This window comes from Pongo abelii, chromosome 5, assembly GCF_028885655.2.
Source record: "Pongo abelii isolate AG06213 chromosome 5, NHGRI_mPonAbe1-v2.0_pri, whole genome shotgun sequence".
NCBI classification, from domain to species: Eukaryota; Metazoa; Chordata; class Mammalia; order Primates; family Hominidae; genus Pongo; species Pongo abelii.
The window spans coordinates 58,082,423-58,103,933 of record NC_071990.2 but is presented as its reverse complement, the minus strand read 5'-3'; the positions used below and the strand labels follow the sequence as shown (position 1 = coordinate 58,103,933).

General features: G+C 36.2%; 1 protein-coding gene across 2 annotated transcripts in view; it reads right to left on the bottom strand.

Moving 5' to 3' along the window:
* The window catches only part of PRIM2 (DNA primase subunit 2), a 315,636-nt gene that overhangs the window by 94,344 nt on the left and 199,781 nt on the right, over nt 1-21,511 (bottom strand). For both annotated transcript variants that reach the window (XM_054557660.2, XM_002817031.6), the window contains exons 9-10: nt 19,751-19,823; nt 14,632-14,817 (exon numbers count right to left, since the gene is read on the bottom strand). In XM_054557660.2, the coding sequence (XP_054413635.1) occupies nt 14,632-14,817; nt 19,751-19,823 (259 nt within the window). The remainder of the gene's footprint in view (nt 1-14,631; nt 14,818-19,750; nt 19,824-21,511) is intronic.

Below are 21,511 nucleotides of genomic sequence, written 5' to 3'. Positions count from 1 at the left end.
ACAGAGTTGAAGTCTTCTATTTTTTATCTTATTTCCATAATTTAAGAATTAAAAAGTATTTGGAGTATAACATCAAGAGCAATTAAATTTACTAAGGCTAATTTTTGCCAGAATAGTGTGAGGAGAAGGATAATAACACCTGTTTTATTCTAATGATAGACTTAATCCAATACATAATTTAATTTGAATTTTGACTAGCTAGCCTCTTGACAATTCATGAAAGCAAGCCCAACCTGTTCAAGTCAATGTTTAAATATTAATTCTTATATTGTATAATCTAGAATTGGTATTCCACATGCTATGGAAAGCATCAAGAGAAGAATTAAACCCTTAACATACACATATCTTTATTATACACCAAAATATTTATAAGAGAGAATACAGCAAATTTCACTGCAATAAAGCTTCAAAAATATGTTTTAGATGACTTGGTATTTGTTAAGGGTAGCTTTAAAATTGCTGCCCAAAAATAATAATGACAAAGATTAGACTATTTTTGCAAGAAACTTTTTTTTGAGGGGGGTTTAGCGGGGACACGGAGTTTCGCTCTTGTTGCCCAGGCTGGAGTGCAACGGCGAGATCTCAGCTCACCGCAACCTCTGCCTCCCAGGTTGAAGCAATTCTCCTGCCTCAGCCTCCCGAGTAGCCAGGATTACAGGTATATACCACCATACCTAGCTAATTTTGTCTTTTTAGTAGAGACAGGGTTTCTCCATGTTGGTCAGGCTGGTCTCAAACTCCCGACCACAGGTCATCTGCCCGCCTCGGCCTCCCAAAGTGCTGGGATTACAGGCATGAGCCACCGCACCTGGCTACAAGAAACTATTTTTTTCATTAAATTCAAATTACTTTCCTAGGATCTCACTAACACGAACATTCAAACAAAACAAACTTTTCTTTGAAAGAAAAACCAAAACATAGACAATTAGAAAACTAATATTTGTGTCTAGAAGTTAACAGGTTTACAAATATATTGAGAAAACACGTGAATGATATAGAATAACCCCTTTATCAACATTTTAAAATTATTCAATATTTCTTTAGTACATTATAGATTATATAGTATTTCACATATATACTTAATTCTTTGCAATATTTTAGCAGACATTACTATTGTCCTCAAGAACTGAAAAATCTCTATTGTTAATTGTGTTCTCTTAAGTTTACATAGTTATCATTATCAGTGTCAACCTAAACACTAAGTCTAGTCTTCCTTCTGAGAGTACTGGGGGAAGTTCAGGGTTTGGAATAAAATAGACCTGGGTCTAACCCAGGTTTGATCATGTACCACCTTTGCTGCCTGAGGAAAATGCATTAAACTCTCCATCGAAGGAAGATAATATTTACCTCATGGTGGTGGTGTGAGATTAAACAGAAAACATAGGAAGAATTTAAAGCAGCATGACTGCTTTGCTAACTCCTAAACCTGAATAAACTTTACCTTATGCCATCTCTGCTTTTGCTCTAAGGCCATAAGACACTGCTAGAGAAAGCAACATAATAGTGCTGACTTAGCCAGTTACAAATTTATAGCCTAGTACTGTTTTCTCATTAGTAAACTCAACATAAATAATACTTATCTCCTAAGATTGTTTTAAGGAGTCCATAAAATTGTGTATGTAGAATATTAGTTATAGTGCCTAGCATATGCTAGGAACTCAAACTGTAACCATTCTGTAGCTTAGCAGTCTTTTTTTTTTTTTATTAGTTAATGCCTTAGCACACTTATGGAAGGTGTTTATAGACTCTTCAACTTTCTTTAAGCCCTAAATACACCAAATCCTTCCGGTAAGCGATTCCCCTGCCTACTTTATTGGAAAGATGAGCAGTGGATGTGAGCTCCCACAGCTCTTCTTTCTACTTTTAAACACTCCTTTACCAATTCATAATTTTTCATATATCCATCAGGTGTGAGATAAACTAAACTCCTAATGCAATTCTTTCAGTCATTCAACAAATTTTACTGAGCATATACAATCTGTCAGTACCATCTCAAGTGCTGGGTATATCATGGTAAGAAAGAAACAAATTCTACACTCAGGGAACATCATATAGGAAACAGAGGTTCATATTATAATAATCACGTAATAAATAAATGTTTTAAATTCTCTTTCCATCTCCTCAGGCCTTGTTTCCTCAAGTAGTCTCAGCACATCCTCCATTTCCATGAGTTTTACTGCTCCTGCCCACCCCAACTTGAAAACCTTGCTTGGCACAGTCACCCTCTATACCTAGTATGCTCTATTTCTTTCCTTCCTGACTTCTTAAACTTTAGAAACACACACTATATTCCCATCGCCTCCATTTTCTTGTATGCTAAGACCAGGAAATCTGGTTCCTGTTCTGACTTTTTCTTAAAAACGACTTCTTAAAAACAATATCCATGCCTTTTTCAGTTCCGAAAGTACCAACTACCTCTTACTTTCTAAATTCTCCTCTTTCTTAGTGCCTAGAACCAAACTGTTGTTTCCTCTCTTCTACTCCAATTTTTCTGATAATTCTGTTTCCACTCTAGGTCCCTGCATCTCTGTTCCAAACTGTGGGTATTCCTCCAAGTTGGAAACAAAGAGGAACCAAATACATAATCCATTTCACCTCCACTCCAATCCCAGACGATTTAGTTTCCTGCCTATTACCTGTGTTAATGGAGGTTCTAAACTTTCTAAATAACTTAGGCTGACCACCTGAGTTAAATTTAATTCTTTCTTCATGCTGTCCTATAAACGGTCCTCAAAATATTTCTTGAATCCACACTTACCCCTTTGTTCTTATCACTATCACAAGACCTAACTTGGCTAACTATTTATCTCATTCCTAGTCTCTCTCCATTTCAATTCTTCACATTTTTCCATATTAATCTTCTGAAGATATAATTCTCTCCTGGTTTAAAATTCACTAACGGGTTTCTCCTGACTATAAGACAAAGTTCATTTACAGCAATCATAAGTCTGGCACTTATATCTTTCTCCTCTCTACTCATCTCGTACTACCTTCCCAAATTCCCCACTACAAATAAACAAGAATAGTATTTTTAAACATTTTTAAATAGCTAAATCCTCCTTTTAAGTGAAATCTTACACAGAACCCCAACACATAAAAGTAGATAAAGATACAATTACACTTGTTAAAAGGAGGCCAGAAACCAGACAACTTAATCTCTCCTGTCGATTTCTCTCCCTTTACTGTGAAACCCAAGAGCTCCCAAGAACAACCTCAAATCCATTCCATTATACCACAACCCTTGAACATTTCTTAAGACAAACTATCTTTGCTGAAATTCAGTCCCTATTTCCCTTCTTTGCCCTTAATCTTCTCCTCCATTCTAGGTTATATGAAACCCTTAATAAGCCAGCACAAATTGTATTCTACTTGTGAAAACTTTACTGATTATATCACACCAATCTAACCACTCTTTCCTACGAAAACCTAGAGTAAGAATAGTGGGCACTTAACTACACATCAGAATCTGTATTAAGCCCTTACTGAATCTTCCCTACATCAATGAAGTATAGATAGACAACAGTCAGCTAAAGACATATATACATATGTATATAATTATTGTCCACATTCTATAGATGAGGACACATGTCGGGTAACTTGCCTAGGGTCACACAACTTGTATATAATGGAACCAAATCTGAACTCAGTCACCTGCAAGCCTGTACTATCAGTTCTTTCCAACCTTTTTAATGTTACCGAACACATAAAATGATATATGTAAAGCATTCTAGGGCAAAATGAAAGAAGCTGCTCACAGTTGAAGGCAATTAGTCTTAATACCCCAGACCCAACCTAGCTTTCCCAAGGATTCATGGGATCAATATTGGAGTATATTAGAAATTCATTAGCAGTAGACCAGCTGAAAAACTCTGCTATACATATTCATTTCATATTTACTGGTACCTGGTATGTAGCAGGGGTTCAAATATGTGTGTGGGTTATTGACAGTTATGCTCAGATCACAAACAGAAGCAGACAGAAGAACAAACAAGAGCTGAAGAACTTACTAATAAATGCCTATACTTTGAACAAGGCAATAACCAGTTTAGATTTCCATAAGGTTGCTATGGTCTGAATATTTGTCTCCTCCAAAACCCACATTAAAACGTAATCCTCAATGTGGCAGTAATGAGAGGTCAGGCCTTTAAGAGGGGACTGGATCATGGGAGCTGTGCCTGTTGTGGACTGATCCATTCATGGATGAATTGATTAAAGGGTTAATAGATTAATGGGTTATCATAGGAGGGAAACCAGTGGCTTTATAAGAAGAGGAAGAGAGACCTGAGATAGCACACTAGCATGCTCAGCCCCTTTGCCATGTGATGCCCTATGCCACTTTGGCACTCCTCAGAGAGTCCCCACAAGTAAGGAGGCTCTCAACAGATGCAGCCCCATGACCTGGTACTTCTCAGTCATAACTAGAAGAAATCAATTTCTCTTCTTTATAAATTACCCACTTTCAGATATTCTGTGATAGGCACTAGAAAATGGACTATGACAGGGTAGTAGTTAAAACAGTGGTTCTGAATCTTTAGTGTGCATCAATTTCATCTGGATGATTTGTTAAACCACAAATTGTGGGCCCTGACCCCAGAACTTGATTCTGAGACTCCACATTTCTAACAAATTCCCAAATGATGCTGATGCTGAGATCTACTGGTCCCTGAAATAAAAAATCCTAACAATAAATGTTTCATATACTCACACCCCACCAGCGAAATATTTAATCCTTCAGTAGTCAATTTTTAACAACACAAGTTTGTTCTAAGTCATGATGCAAGCTAGATTCTGGAAGAAAAGATAAGCTTTTTAAACAGTGCTAAATGTTCCTTGACCCAATTATAACAACATATAATAGACCTTAAGCATGCTGTCATCAAGGACAGAAACCACAGCTACAGAAAATGTGCATTATCAATCTTGTACTTAATATCCAATAAAACCAGCTTAAAGCAATTCAGAATAACAACACTATAAGCAATCTGACTGACAGGACACATGCTTTGAATTTATTAGAAGAATTATCCAGTTCAATGTAATACTTAACAAAGCTAGTCGCCGAAGTGATTTAATATCCAAGTGCCAAGTAAAAGAACATTTTCATGGCATTCATACTTTAAACAGAGGTTTGTGCATGCTCTCACGTATAAGTGGGAGCTAAACATCGAGCACCCACAGACATAGAGATAGGACCAATAGACACGGAGGACTACTAGAGGCGGGAGGGAGGATGGACTGAAAAACTACCTATTGGGTACTATGCACACTACCTGGAAGATGACGTCACAGCACAAAATATACTCAGGTAACAAACCTTCACATGTACCCCCTATATCTAAAATAAAAGTTGAAATTTTAAAAATAAAAAAATAAATAAATAAAGGTTTGAGTTTATATCTTGCACCCAGGGTGATGCTTTTTTCAGGTAGACAGGCTTGTAAATTATAATTACAACTAAGAAAAACATGAAAAACTTTACTCTAATTAAATTTTATTTGTATAAAGCATAGGTGCATTTATTTCAGAAATATGGGAAATTATTTAAGGAATAAGATGTTCAAAACTTTAAATACTTCTTGTGAATCATTCCCAAATCCAAAAAATCTGATTCAGCAACCTAAGTGCAATTTTCAAATTTCTCCATCCTTCACTGACACGGATTAACTCAAAGAGCTTTATTTTAACATTTTAAATATATCAATATTCATATTCAACAATTTAAGAATAAAAATCCTACATTATGAAACCAATGTTTTTTGGAGTAAGGTATACTGTGAAAAGCAATTGGTTTGATATAAGATCATACAACAATGGAATGTTCTCTTGGAAATGGTTGATGTTTTAATACTAAAATCTCTATCCTCAAGTATAATATGCATCTAAATAAAACAGTATTCAAATATACTGAGAAGGTAAATTACAAAAAGTCTGGAAATGGAGAATTTTAAATCACAACAGTCAAAACCACAACAATCCCAAAAACAGGTAATAAAAAGCCTAAGTGAATGAGTAATAAATGGAAGACTTATAACTGTAAAATTATTTTATTAAAATAATTATAAAAATAAAGAAAATAATGGAAGAATTAACAATGTTTTGCCTACTTTCCCCTCATTCCTTGTTCATTGTGTATTCTTGCTCTTAGTTCTTTCTCAACTAATCCATGTCATTCACTTTCTCCAAATCTTAATTCAAGATTGGTCTCTAACATGATCCACTCTAATAACTTTCTTACTCCACATCACCTTATTAATACTTTCCTTTTTACCATCATGTTTCGGAACTGTTTTCCAATTCCTTCTTTCTCAATTAAACTGTAACCAAGTAGATTAAAGTTTTCAAATTTGCTTTAAAGCAAAATAGTTTCTTAAAAATCAATGTTGGCCTATATAATCAGAAATCCAAAGTTAGGCGAAATTAATTTGAACCAAGTGGAAACTTTACTCATACTATTTTTCGCTTTTCAGTAAACCTTCATAACATCCAACATTTATTACATTATTTTAGTAAATATTCAAAGTTGTGAAACTACACATATTTGACTAAATTCCAGGTACCAATTGACCCTATCCTGGCTGACAGGATCCTGGTTGGCAGCTACCTACCCAACAAGACCAGTTCCTACTGGCCTACTAATTCAATCTATCTTTAGTAATTAGGCTAAAAAATCTATGTCTCCAGACTCCCCTCTTGCCACAATTACACTGGTACAGTTCAGGTTCCTACCACCTACAGGATGGGCTACACTTTAAAGTCCTTTAAAATGTTGTCCCTTTAACATGAAATTCCCTTCTTTCTCTGTCTGTACATTTGTATTTATCTGGTTTTTCCAAATAAATCTCTTGGAAGACTCTCATAAATAAGGTCTTGGAGGGGCCAGGCGTGGTGGCTCACGCAAGTAATCCCAGCATTTTGGAAGGCCGAGGTGGGCAGATCACCTGAGGTCAGGAGTTCGAGACCAGCCTGATCAACATGAAGAAACCCCACCTCTACTGAAAATACAAAAAAAATTAGTGGGGCGTGGTGGCACATGCCTGTAATCCCAGCTACTTGGGAGGCTGAGGCAAGAGAATAGCTTGAACCCAGGAGGTGGAGGTTGTGGTGAGCTGAGATCACACCATTGCACTCCAGCCTGGGCAACAAGAGTGAAACTCCATCTCAAAAATAATTATAATAAATAAAATAAGGTCTTGGAAAGTCTTCATAAATACGGGCTGTTTATTTCAGTATCTTCAGAATGGTACATGTTCACGATAAACACACAATAAAAATCGGCTGAATGATCTATGCCAAGTAGATGGAATATGTACATATGTATGTATCTATGTATATACATATACACACAAATATATTTCTCTGTACTTTTTATAAGAATTGTAATATGATACTATGTTAAATATTTGTATATTTGTATATTCTACCAATCCATATTTTGATTTAGAAAAATACATGGATGACAACAAATTTGATTCTGGGAATCTATATTTCTAACAAATTCCCAAATGACACTGATGCTGAGATCTACTGCTCTTAGAAATAAAAAAGCAACTAAAATGACTTAAATTCTATAACTTGTTAGAAACAGCTCTATCTAAAAAGAATCAAAACAGATAAAGATTATTTTTTCTCATATCGAAAGCCAAACTTTAAAGATTTGGTAGAATTTACCATGTATTCAGCAAAATATAAATAAATAATATCTATGAACATGTATGAAAATTTATTTCTATGTAAATAATATGGAAATTTCCATGTATTAGTTTATTCGATAAACATTTATTGAGTGCCTGCTATGAGTCAGGCACTGTTCTAGGTGCCTGAACATGCAGCAGTCAACAAGAAAGACAAGATACCTGCTTTTATATAGTTTACATTCTAATTGTAGGATACAGAGAATAAATGAATAAATAAGCAATAAATATAAGGTAGCCATAAGCACCCAAAATTAAAAGAACATAATCTGGTAGCAAATAACCAATATCATTTATTGGAATATATATGCTAGTCAGAAAACAGTTTCAAAAGGAAAGAAAAATAACCCAAACTAGTAACTCTGAATAAGCATTTTATAGACAGATGGCTAATTTTTACATATATAGGACTGACTTAATACATCTGACAGAGCAAGCAGGAGCATTGCCATCTTGGACAAGCACTGTCATTCTAAAATTTACATTGATCAAAAACTGCCTAAATCCAAAGGGCATCAGCTTAATGGCTAAAGTCAGCATGACCATAAACCACAAATAACATCTGTGACCAGAAACACTCCAAACCCCTCTCTGACCAGAGACATGCCAGCCCCGAAATAACCTCCCCTCCAGCTGGAGAGATGTCAGCCCCAACATAATCTTCTCTCCGACCAGAGACATTCCAACCCCGCCATAAACTTCTCCCCCACACAGAAACATTCCAAGCTCTCTCACCAATAAATACTCTCAGTCTGTAAGAGACAGCATTACTGACCAAAATCGGCCAGAAGCCCCACTCAGGTTTATTCTCCAAAATAAACCTGTCTTTGACTGTTAAGCTGCTTTTTGTGTATCTTTCCTCCTCCTTTAACTCTTACAACATCAAATTCCTAATAAAAAAATAACAGTGAGCATCAGAACCTTAAGCTGCTTCCACAATCCATTATTACTACTCAAAAATGTTTATAACAGAAATTATGTGCATTATAACACAAAAACTGCTTAACCTTAATAAAAGGTATCTAGAGACACAATACTTTAATATTTATACTTTGGATGACAGTTACAAACACTAATACAGGTGTAAATTATTTTAGAATACAGATAACACATTCCCCTCCAACATTAAGTATAACATTAGTTTTAAAAGCAAAGTGTTAAAAAAAAAATGCCTGCAACAAGCACAAGTAAGTGAAGATGGGAGGAAGAGACAGATACTGATCAGGCAGTCAATTCAAGAACAGAGCTGCGTTAGAAGTTAGGGTAAAGAAATATTTGGTTCCAGGCAGTATATCTAGGAAAGGTAGTTGTAGCAGCAGAGTCAGAGCTCAAAATTGCTGGAGATATTATACCAGTCTCTGCTGACTCAAAAGTACTGGCTAAGTACCCAAAATATTTGCCCAGACTCACATAGCAATGTATCTCAAATAAGTCACAATGAGGACACAAATATTAAGAGAAAGAAATCAGACATTATGATCATTTGGGAAACAATAGTACAGAAAAATTCCAGTTGAAATTGACTGTTACATCATTTTTCTTACACTGTTAGGACATAAGCTGTCCAAACAGAAGTTGTTATTTCAAATCATTCGAGCCAGGTTCAACACCCAAGTCCTTTAATTAGCACTATAAAAAATGTTTAACGTCTTCTATAATCATCCTAAAAAATATCCTATAAGCAGTATTTTAAGCCAACAATTTTTTATACCTCTTATGAATATTTTTAATTGTATGTATCACTTAACAAATAGATACAATGGTTCATTTAGAGAATATTGTAATTTAGTATGCCTTAGTTTATTACGTCATTGAAAAAATATGTAAAAGACATAGTTGAGAAAAACATGAACATTTACAATACAGACTATGTAACAACAGAACACTAAATAGTCATAGAAAGTCAGAAATGTGTCTTATAATCCTTTAGTCAAAATAATATTTGCTGTAATCAATAAGCTAATAAAAATATAGACTACTATATATTATCTAGAAAACTAAAAAATTATTTATTTTCTTTTATAAGAATTTTTGAAAAAAGTTTGCATTGTAAAATAAAAATTCCATAATAAAAACATTTAAACATACAAGTTAAAAAAAAGACTACTGATGATATTGCTACACAGGCTATTCCAGATGTACATAAAAGAAGGCAGGTCAATGAACAAGTGTCCAAGCCAAAGACTTACTACTCAGGGTAAGTGTCCATATAGGCTGGTGCAGCTGGTTTTCACTCTCTACTTTCCTTTTTCTTCTCTCAGTTTACAGCATAAACCAAGCTAAAATGCTAGCTCAACTTCTCTCTTTTCACTTCAAAACAACCCAGCTCGCCAGCCGGGCGTGGTGGCAGTAGCTCACGCTTGTAATCCCAGCACTTTGGCAGGCCAAGGCGGGTGGATCACCTGAGGTCAGGAGTTCGAGACCAGCCTGAGCAACATGGCGAAACCCCATCTCTACTAGAAATACAAAATTAGCTGAGCATGGTGGTGCATGCCTGTAATCCCAGCTACTTGGGAGGCTGAGGCAGGAGAATCGCTTGAACCCTGGGAGGCAGAGGTTGCAGTGAGCTGAGACTGCGCCACCGCACTCCAGCCTGGGTGACAGAGCGAGACTCTGTCTCAAAAAAAAACAAACAAACAAACAAACAAAAAAACCAAAAAAAAAAAAAAAACCCAGCTCTTGACTGGGCCATGAGATGCCCAGACATTTGGTCAAACATCACAGTGGGTGTGTCTGAGGGGGTGTTTCTGGATATGATTAACATTTGAATTGGTAGTTAGAATAAGGCAGATTGCCCTACCTAATGTGAATAATTCTCATCCAATCAGTTGAAAGCCTGAACAGAACAAAAAGCCTGACCTCCTGTGAGTAAGAGGGAATTTCCTTCTGTCTGACTTCCTTAAACTGGGACTTCATTTTTTAAACTGAAACATTGACTCTTCCTGGGTCTCGAAGCTGTTGGCGTTTGAGCTGGAACTAAAGCTGACCCTTGAACAACGCAGAGATTATAGGCAACAACCTCCACCCCTCACCCCATACAGTTAAAAATCCATGTATAACTTTTTATTCCCCAAACACTTAACAACTAAAACCCTACTGTTGACCATAAGCCTTACCGATAACATAAACAGCTGATTAACACATATTTTGAATACTACATATATTCACTATATTATATATATTCACTGTAACCTCACAATAAAGTAAATTGGAGAAAAAAACATTAAGAAAGTCATAATAGGCCAGGCACAGTGGCTCACACCTGTAATCCCAGCACTTTGGGAGGCTGAGGCAGGCAGATCACCTGAGGTCAGGAGTTCAAGACCAGCCTAGCCAAAATGGTGAAACCCGTTTCAACTAAACATACAAAAAGAGAAAGAAAGTCATAAGAAAATACATTTACAGTACTGTACTACATTGATCGATACCATAAGTTTACATTATCTATTTACAAGATGAACCGTCTGTCTGAAATGGCAGTCAACCTTAGCTTGAGACCTCAATCTATATTACATATCAAGCAATTCAACTTTTTCTTGTAATATCATTACTTTTCTCTGGTTTGGGGAAGCATTTCCAGCATTACTAGTGACGCTTCCTATGAGCCCCATGGTGTTATTCAAGGTTTATGATATTGCACTGAACACGATGAAAAATACCCGAGAACTGTGAGAGATCACTTTACTGTAATATACAATTTACTGTGCAAACTGCTCATGCTGAGATGATTAGCATCACAGAGTGTTTTAAGCAGATACTTGCAACACTTATAGGCTCACCACAATAGCAACAGGGTGGGGCTATTAAATTACTATAGTAGTACAGAATGTGCTACAGTTAATTTTATGTAGGTTATAATACGGCATCCTTACATTTGTTTATATTTCTCTCTACTGGGAATAGCACCATGTATGGTCTGTACATTTGTGTGCATGTGTTTTGATAAATTTTAACTTTTTGCAATAGATTTCTGTATATCTCATGTTAGTAAATAAGACTAGTATATATTTTATACATTCATATATACTTAATTTTTTCTTACTTTTTTTTGATATTTCTAGGCTATGTGGTTCATCTGCAAGTTTTTTCAAATTGTTGCATATCTCCAAAAAATTTTCCAATATACTTATTGAAAAAAATCCACATATAAGTGGACCCATGCAGTTCACACCTGTGTATTTCAAGAATCAACTTGTACACTATCATTCTTCTGGTTTTCAGGCCTTTGGATTCAGACTAGAACTACAACATTGGCTCTCCTGGTCTTCAACTCGCCAACTGCGGATCTTGAGACTTGTCAAATTCCATAACCCCCATCTCTCTCTCTCTCTCGCTCTGTGTGTGTGTGTGAGAGAGTGTATGTGTATGTGCATGTGTGTGTAAGTGACAGAGAGACAGACACACACACAGTTCCGTTTCTCTGGAGAACCCTAATACATCTACCTACTTAAGTCATCAATTCCTAATAAAAAGATAAAAAACTGTTTTAAATTAATAATACATAATGATGTCAATGGCAGCGCAAAATTCTCACATCGCTTCAAGAGGGTCTAATGTAAAACCTTTCTGAACAGTCATTTCACAGCATGCATTAAAACTTTAAAATTGTGTGTAGTTTCCTTTTTTTTTTTTCTTGAGTTGGAGTCTCGCTCTGTCACTCAGGCTGGAGTACAGTGGTGCGATCTCAGCTCACTGCAACCTCCACCTCCCAGGTTCAAGTGATTTTCCTGACTCAGCCACCCAAGTACCTGGGATTATAGGCACCTGCCACCATGCCCAGTTAATTTTTGTAGTTTTAGTAGAGACGGTATTTCACCATGTTGGCCAGGCTGGTCTTGAACTCCTGACCTCAGGTGACCCACCTGCCTCGATCTCCCAAAGTGCTAGGATTATAGGTGTGAGCCAACCTGCCCAGCTGTGTGTAGTTTCTTATAATTTTATTTCCTGGTGAATGTGTGTGTGTGTATATATACACACACACACACACACACACACACACACACAGAATATAATCAAAACTATAATCAATTATCTATGTCCACAGGATATTAGCTATTTGACTCTGTTATTTGTATTAGTAACATATATAACAGAACCAAATTAGACACAACCAAATGTCCAACAATAGGAGAATGATTAAACAAATTACATCACTTTCAAAGGATATATTATGTAACTCATTAAGATATTTTCAAAGTTTGGTCAAAAATACGGAAAAATAATCATACTATAATGACAATTTTTAGAATGGTGAAAATCAGTGGTGTTTAGTTCTGTAGACTAGAGTAAAAGGCTACAATGTTGACAGTAATTATTTCAAATTGGAGGATAACAGGTGAATTTTTCTGTATTTTTCATATTTTCTATAATTAGAATAAATTACCTTTAAAACAAATATAAAAAACATTATCCAAAACTGCTCAAAGAAAATCCTATTAAATGACTTCATTAAGATTCTATGGATAATTGTTGATGAAGACAGTTTTTAAAACAAATCTGAAAAAACTGTAAGAGCTTTTTATAATATTATTTTTAAAAATCTGAGCTTTTTAATAAAGTATATAGCTACAGACATGAGCTGAATTGTGATCTCCTAAAAGTCATTTGTTGAACCCCTAACTCCAAATCCAACTGTAATTGGAGATAGGGCCTCTAAAGGGATAATTAAGGTTAAAAGAGATCAGATGAGTGGGGCCCTAATCCCGTAAGACTAGTGTATTTATAAGAAAAGGAAGAAACACCAGGGATGCACATGCACAGAGAAAAGGCCATGTGAGCACAAAGCAAGAAGAAGGCCACCAGTAAGCCAAGGAGACAGGCCTCAGGAGAAACCAAATCTGCCAATGCTTGGATCTTGGACTTCTAGCCTCCAGAAGTGTGAGGAAATAAACTTCTGTTTTTTAAGCCAACCAGTCTGTGGTATTTTATTTTGCCAATGCTTGCAAACTAACATAAAACATAATAAAGTACTATAAAATGTACCTGGTAAATATTCTTTCTTCTATAATTTACTTTTAGGAGGCAGCAAATCAAGAAATAAACAGTAAAAAATGTTATTCATACCACAGTGTCATGGCATAGAAGGGGCAAGAAATCATATTTCCAAATAAAATGTTATTAGCTGGCACTATTAAAGAGAAATAAGGCGTAGGATTGGGAATATAAGCACTGCGGATAGGGTTTTTAAAAAGTTGTTCAGGTTTATAGTAATTATTGTCCATCTAAAAATGTTCTATAGGCTGTGTATGATGACTCAGGCTCACAGCTGTAATCACAATCCTTCAGCACGCCAAGGCAGGAGAATGGCTTGAGCCCAAGAGTTTGAGACCACCCTGGGCAACATAGTGAGACTCCAGCTCTACAAAAAATTTAAAAAAGAAAAAATTAGCCAGGCATAATGGTGTCCACCTGTGGCCCTAGCTACTGGGAAGGATGAAGTGGGAGGATCACTTGAGCCCAAAGGTCAAGACTGCAGTGAGCCATGATTGCACCATTGCACTCCAGCCCAGCCTGGGCAACAGAGGAAGACCCTGTCTCGAAAAAAAAACCAAAAGTTCATAAAAGATTCTGCATAACATAATAGAAAATATTTTAAATTGTTTCATTTTATTTGTTCATGATATCTCCCAGTGCTCAAAACATTACGTGCATATGTATAGACACACATACATTCCTACAGATATACAACTCTGAAAGCAATTTCAGTCTTATAATTACCACTGGCAGTATACCTACAAAGAAAACAGTCCTTTTCCCAATCTTTTGTATTAGATTAATATGCAAGTTTCTTTTTATCTAAACTGAATTGTCAACACATTTATCCTTTTAGAATTTTCAACTACATTGCAGGGAGCATATTTAAAAAAAAAAAATAGACCGTTTCATTTTCAGACCAAATTAAAATATCAGGTACCACTCTGATATTTTTTTTCAAAATTACCTTGTCTGGATCCATCTTTCCTTTGATAAATTCTTGCTTCCAGAACTGCAATGCCTGTTCCAAAGTTAAACCAATGCCCTTCAGAAATAGGCCATACTGCATTCGGCCTCCATGACGAAGATGGTGATTTTCCCGCAAGGCTTTATGTAACTGACGCATGCAAGGTGGGAAGGATTTGGTAGAAAGCTACAAGAAAAAACAATAGAGTTTTAAGTTATGTGGAAGACTTATCAGGTCCCCTGTAATATTTGTTATGGTTGCTAATTCAATTTAATTGGAATAAAAAAACAAACACCATAAGAAAGTGCTACTTTATTACTGTGGTTACAGATGACTCTTATCTGTATAAGATGTTTCTTATTAACATTTTTTATTGGTTACAAGTTAATATAATATTTTAGATACTTTGGATTAAATAACATACTATTAAAATTTATTTTACCTGTTTTTTTAATTTAATTAAACTTTTTCTTTGAAGTTAACTATAGACTCCCATACATTTACAAGAAATAATACAAAGAGACAGCATATATCCAAATTCCCCCAAAGATAAAATCATGTACAACTACAGTAGATTATCACAAACAGGATACTGACATTGATACAATCCACTAGTCTTATTCAAGTTTCCTTAGTTGTACTCATGCACTTACTTCCGTATTAAATTTTATACAATTTTGTCACATGTAGGTTCATACATCCACCACCACAGTCAAGATGCAGAACAGTTCTGTCACCACAAGGATCTCTCATGATTTTATAACCACCCCCATCTATCTTTTGCACCCTGCTCCCCTCCCTCAGCTCCCTAATCTTTGGCAACCACTGATCTGGTTCTCCATCTCTATAATTCTGTCATTTCAAGAGTATAATAGAATCATATAATATGTATTGTTTTGAGACTGTCATTTTTTACTCAGTAGAATTCCCTCAAGATTCATCTAAGTTGTACATAAGCTCGTTTCTTTATTATTAACTAGTTTTTCATGGTATGAATGTATCATAATTTATTTATTCACTCATTGAAGAACACTTGGGTTGTTTCCAGTTTGGGCTATTTCAAATGAAGCTATTATGAGCATTCTTGAAGAGGTTTTTATATGAACATAAGATTTCATTTCCCTGAGATAAAAGTACAATTGCTGAATAGCAGATGAACTTTTAAGATAACTCAAATACAAAGCAGAACACAAAAATAAGAGAAACTGTTCTCATAAGGAAAATTCAAATAAATATGTTAAAGAAATCAAGTTAAAAGGAACAAAGTGTAGTTAGTGCCTTAGTGCCAAAAATGAAATATCATTGCCTACTTTAATTTTTCACTTACGGTTTCAATTGCATTCTCTATGACTTCCTTAAATATCCTCCCAAGACTTAAATTCTCACTCCCTCACATATGCCTTAGCAAGTTCACTTCATCTACAAGAAAGAGCAGGTCTCACTTTGCTTGACTTTGCTGCTCCCTCTAGTGACCATTCAGTTTCTCTTCATTCTTTTACAGTAACAACTTCTGAATTTTTCCATCCCCAGTCTAGTTCATTCAGACCTATATCCTCCCTTGGTAGAACTAACTAGAAAGCCTTTCAGCTTGTTTTCATGAGACCATTTTTGCTCCTTCATATTAATATCTGATTTTTTTTCTAAACATTGTTCTAATCCATACAATCAATATTCAGCATCCTTAGTATGAACATGCAAGGCTTCCTCAATATCTGGTAACTACTTTTCCTTTTTTTCTTCTTTATTTTTTTGAGATGGAATCTCACTCTGTTGCCCAGGCTGGAGTGCAGCAGTGCCATCTCGGCTCACTATAACCTCTGCCTCCCAGGTTCACGCAATTCTCCTGCTTCAGCCTCCTGAGTAGCAGGGATTACAGGTGCCTGCTAACATGCCCAGCTGATTTTGGTACTTGTAGTAGAGACAGGGTTTCACCATGTTGGCCAGGCTGGTCTCGAACTCCTGACCTCAGGTGATCCTCCCACCTTGGCCTCTCAAAGTGCTAGGATTACAGATGGCATGACCCACTGTGCCTGGCCAATAACTACTTTTCAATTATACGTAACAGAACAATTATTTATTAAGTGTTCTGGAAAATAAGCTAGGACCTAATTGTCCCCTTTAATTCAGTTAAGGAAAAAGACACATTCACTACTATGTAAGTTAAACACATGAAATAAATGATAAAATGAGGGCTCCAACAAGGGCAAAACTTGAGCACCACAGAAGCACTGTGACAGGGAGCCCGGGAAAGCCCAGTATATTATTACTACACCAAAATGAGTCCTCGGCTCCAGTCCACTGGATTATTCACTATCCCATGACCACGCAGTCATGCTCTGTAGCTTCTCATTTTTCTCACTCTGCTAGCCCTACCTGGTGCACCCTTCTCATGCACATGCCATGTAGCCAAAGCCAAGTCATCATTCAAGACCCAACTCAATTTCTATTTCTTTTGGCACATTCCTTGATTACTTTTTATTCATTCAATCAACAAATATTTATTTAACACTTACTATGTTTACAGCCCTGGGGAACCAGTAGTGAACACAGAAGTCAAAAACCCTGTCCTCAAAGAGCTTATATTTTAATAGGAGGAGACGGACAATGAATACATTAAAAAGATAACATCTGATGCCAAAGCACTGGAAATGAAATAGAGAAATGAAATCAAGTGTGATTAGGGAAGAGGTACTTCAATTTGGGTGGCCAGGGAAGTCTTTTTGAGGAGATGGCATTTCAAGTAAGACAAAGTAAGTTGGATTCTAGTGAAATGAAGATCCTGAGAAGGAATAAACATGGTGCTACAAGAGAGCGTAAGATCCATGTGACCAGAGCAAGTGAGTGAGCCGGAATGGAGCAGAAGATAAAACAGAAATGATGAGCACATATGGCTTCAGAGGCCATAACATGAGTTTGGATTTAAGTCTACATATGACGAAAACCCACTAGAGGGTTCTGACCAGAAGACTGATGTGATTCAATAAACAAAGAGAACTCTGGCTGTTATGTAGTGAAAAGACTATATGAGAGTAAGAATGGAAGCAGGCGGGATACTTAAGAGGTGTGGGCAATAGTCCAAATAATAAAAATTAAAAAGATAGTGTCTGGCTATATACAGATAGAAAAATGATCATGGAAAACAAGCAAACAGAAGAATCACAAGTCCAGGATAGGGGATAAATTATCAACTTGGATCTTGCAGAGGCCAAGAACAATAACAAGAATAGCGCCAGTACACAAGACAATTAGCTAGGTGTTCAAATCATCAACGAATACAGGTGTGGGGGGAGGGGGTGGAATAGCAACAAAGGAGGTATCAGATGATATAATAAGATCACAAGGGCTTTAAAGGAGCTGGAGCTGTAACAATGGAAGGCAGAGAAATGTGGACCAAGAAAGACACTCACCGCACACCTATATACGAACTCAGGGGGAAAGTTGTCTCTACTTGAAGAGGGCCACAGGGGAAACAGCGTTGAGAAAGCCAGATTTGTTGGAAGAAAAAACTAAAGAAAACAATTGGAGAAGAGTTGCAAATACCAAGGGATATGCAAATGACATGCTGTTGTGAAGATCAAACAATATAGATACAGAGTTAGGAGGCAGTCCAAAAAAAGATACATCTGTATTACTCACCACGGGGTCTCAGACACAGACCCATGACAGGATCATCATCATAGCACTTAACATTATATTGCTCATTTATTATTTATTATGTTGTCCCTCTCCCTCATGTAAGGTCCATGAAGGCAGGGACATTTTCTGTTTTCCTCACTTCTGTATCCACAGCACAATGGCTGCTACATAACTGATGGGCTCAATATATATCCATTAAATGAATTAATATTTCTATGAACTCCAACAGTATCCAACCAAATTCACATTTGCTTGTGATTGGGGAAACATAACATCTAGCTAGAACTAGGAACAGAATTAACCTCCAACCACTCACATTATATAAGCACAAATCACATGAGTGGAAGTGAGAAGGGGGACTGTTAGCGATAAGTGTTTAATAAAAAAATTAAAAGATGGGACAACTTTGAGAACAAATTTCAAATCAACAAATCAACTGTGTAAAGTAGGCAACCCTATTGTTATTTCTAGACATATTAACTGCAAGTGCTCTTTTATAATTTTTCAAATGGAAGATGAACTATTCATTCTGATCCAAACTCACAGTCTTTCTCTACTAGTCTTATTACAGTTCTTGTTTCCAAGCATTAAAATCCCTGTGTATTTTTAATTTATTGTGAATAATTTGGTAGTCGTCTAACCCAAGATTATTCATGGCTGGCTTATTTTCCCTTTGTGTATGGAGTGCAAATGCTGTTATGTATTAAAGAGAAATTCTACAAGTATGGCAAAGTATGCTACCCTATGGAACCACAAAGTCAAATGATGCTAAAATAAGCTATCTATTAATCTCGTAGCCTACACTAGATGATGAATTGTCCTCTCCCCCTGAAATTCATATATCAAGTCCTGACCTCTAGTAGCTCCAAATGTGACTATATTTAGAGAAGGGGCCTTTAAAGAAATCATTAAGATTAAAGGAGGCCATGGGGGTGGGGCCCTGGTCTCACGTACTCAGTGTCCTTACAAAAAGAAGAGACACCAGGGATGTATGCAAGCAGTGGGAAAACCACAGGAAAACACAAGGAGAAGGCAGCCATCTGTGAGACAAGAAAGGCCCTGGAAGAAATTAAACCTACTATCACTTTGATCTTGGATTTCAAGCCTCTAGACTGTGAGAAAATAAATTTCTGTTGTCATGACAGCCCTAACAAACTAATACACTTAGTGTTTTCCATTTCCCCTTTATTAAATGTATACAGTATTTAAATGTAAACACAAACTCCATTTAGCTATTTAAAAGAATTCCTGTTTGGAATAGTTGATTAAATTCTGTTTTCATAAAAGTACAGATAATTTTCTGATTAAATGATTTTCCTATGATTTTTTTAAAATCATATAAGTAGGACATGGGATTTTCTTTAAAATTAATCAGCAAGCAGTGAAATAATATTCTATCTCCTCACCCAAAAGTCTTTGATTTAAGAAAATCTATGTTCCCTCCCTTGATAAAGTTCTAAGTTTAAAAGAATGTGCTACTTACCGAATCAATCTGATCTAAAGAAATCTTCCCAACATTTCCCTGGGTACTGTAATCTTGGCCAGTGTAGGAATGACTTTAAAAAAAAAAAAAATATTAAAACAGATTCATAAAATACTTTTGATCCCTTCGAAGGAAATTTTTTAAATTCTGAAAATGATTAAAATAAGAAAGCATTTTACATATAAACCTTAGCAGAAACATAGCCAAGTGTTTTAAACGTATTTAATGAAATTAATTTAAGTAACTTACCCCAAAATAATACAAAAATACAGTAACAGTCTGAACCTCCTGACTCCTAGTCTAGAGCACCACTTCCATTTTTTTAGAAGCATAATCCAAGTTGTTGTTAAAGTTCAAACCTCTACCATTTATCCTTTATTAACAGAACAACAACATAGCAAAAAAGCAGCTGGAACTTAAATTGGGAATCATCACTTAAAAGTAGTAGGTGAGCAAGTTACTTAGTTACTCACTCTCTGTATGCCAGGTGCCTTATTGACTAATGGTGACAATAACGCCTGCTTTGCAGTGTTGATAGGAGGTTTGAATTGTAAGAATTTTTGTTAAAGAGCCTGACATAAAGCAATCACTGTTTATTAAAATAAATAATATCTGAATAGCATTTTACAGTGTACAAAGAGTCTTCAATAGCCTCTAGTTAGATCCTTGCAACCCCCTGAGAGAGCGTTTCTATATATCATTTGATGAATGGAGGCTTGGAGGAGTTAGAAACTTGTTAGGATCAGAAAGCAAGTCAGCAGTGCAGGACTCAAACCTTTTGAGTCCTAATTCCCCATTTTTTCACTGCACCATATAATCCTATTCCCTATAATAAATTTTCCTGCATGACTATCTTCAAATTAGGAAATATAACTTGGTATATACTACCTTCAGCCACCCACCTCAGTAATGTTTCACCTCCTTGACACAACACACTACTCATGCCCAACTCCATGAACACAGACTCAGGTGCATGCAGGTGTGACATAGCAAAAAACAGCTGCTAGACTACATAGAAATTCACAATCAAACCAAGGATTATACAAATACCACAACTAAAGGGAAATTCTGGAGTGAAGAGTCATTATGATCATAAAGAATTCCACCTGGGCAACAGAGTAAGACTCTGTCTCTACAAATAATAAAAATTAAAAAAAAAAAAAAAAAAAAAAAAACCTGGGCATGGTGGCATGGCTGTAGTCCTAGCTGCTCTGGAGGCTGAGGTAAGAGGATTGCTTGAGCCAGGGAGATCACGGCTATAGTGAGCCATGATCATGCCTGAGCATTCAAGCCTAGGCTATAGAGCGAGACTGTCTCAAAAAAACAAACAAACCAACAAAAAATCCGATACTACTTTCTATCTGCTCAGTTACAGATTCTTCCTGCTGAACCACATATACGCTCAAGATGCTCTGTAGACAGGCTGTTGTTTCCATAATCAATCAATTTTACTGATTAAACAATCGGTATGGATCATGAAGCAAAACCACAATATAGCTGGCTCACACCTGTCATCCCAGCACTTTGGGAGGCTGAGGCAGGCAGATGGCTTGAGCCCAGGAGTTCAAGACTAGCCTAAGCAACATGACAAAACCTTGTCTCTACAAAAAATACAAAAATTGGCCAGGCACGGTGGTGTGTGCCTGTAGTCCCAGCTACTCAGGAAGCTGAAGCAGTAGGATGGCTTGAGCCCAGGAGGTGTAGGACGCAGTGAGCTGAGATCGTGCTCCACCCTGGGTGACAGAGTGAGACCCTGTATCA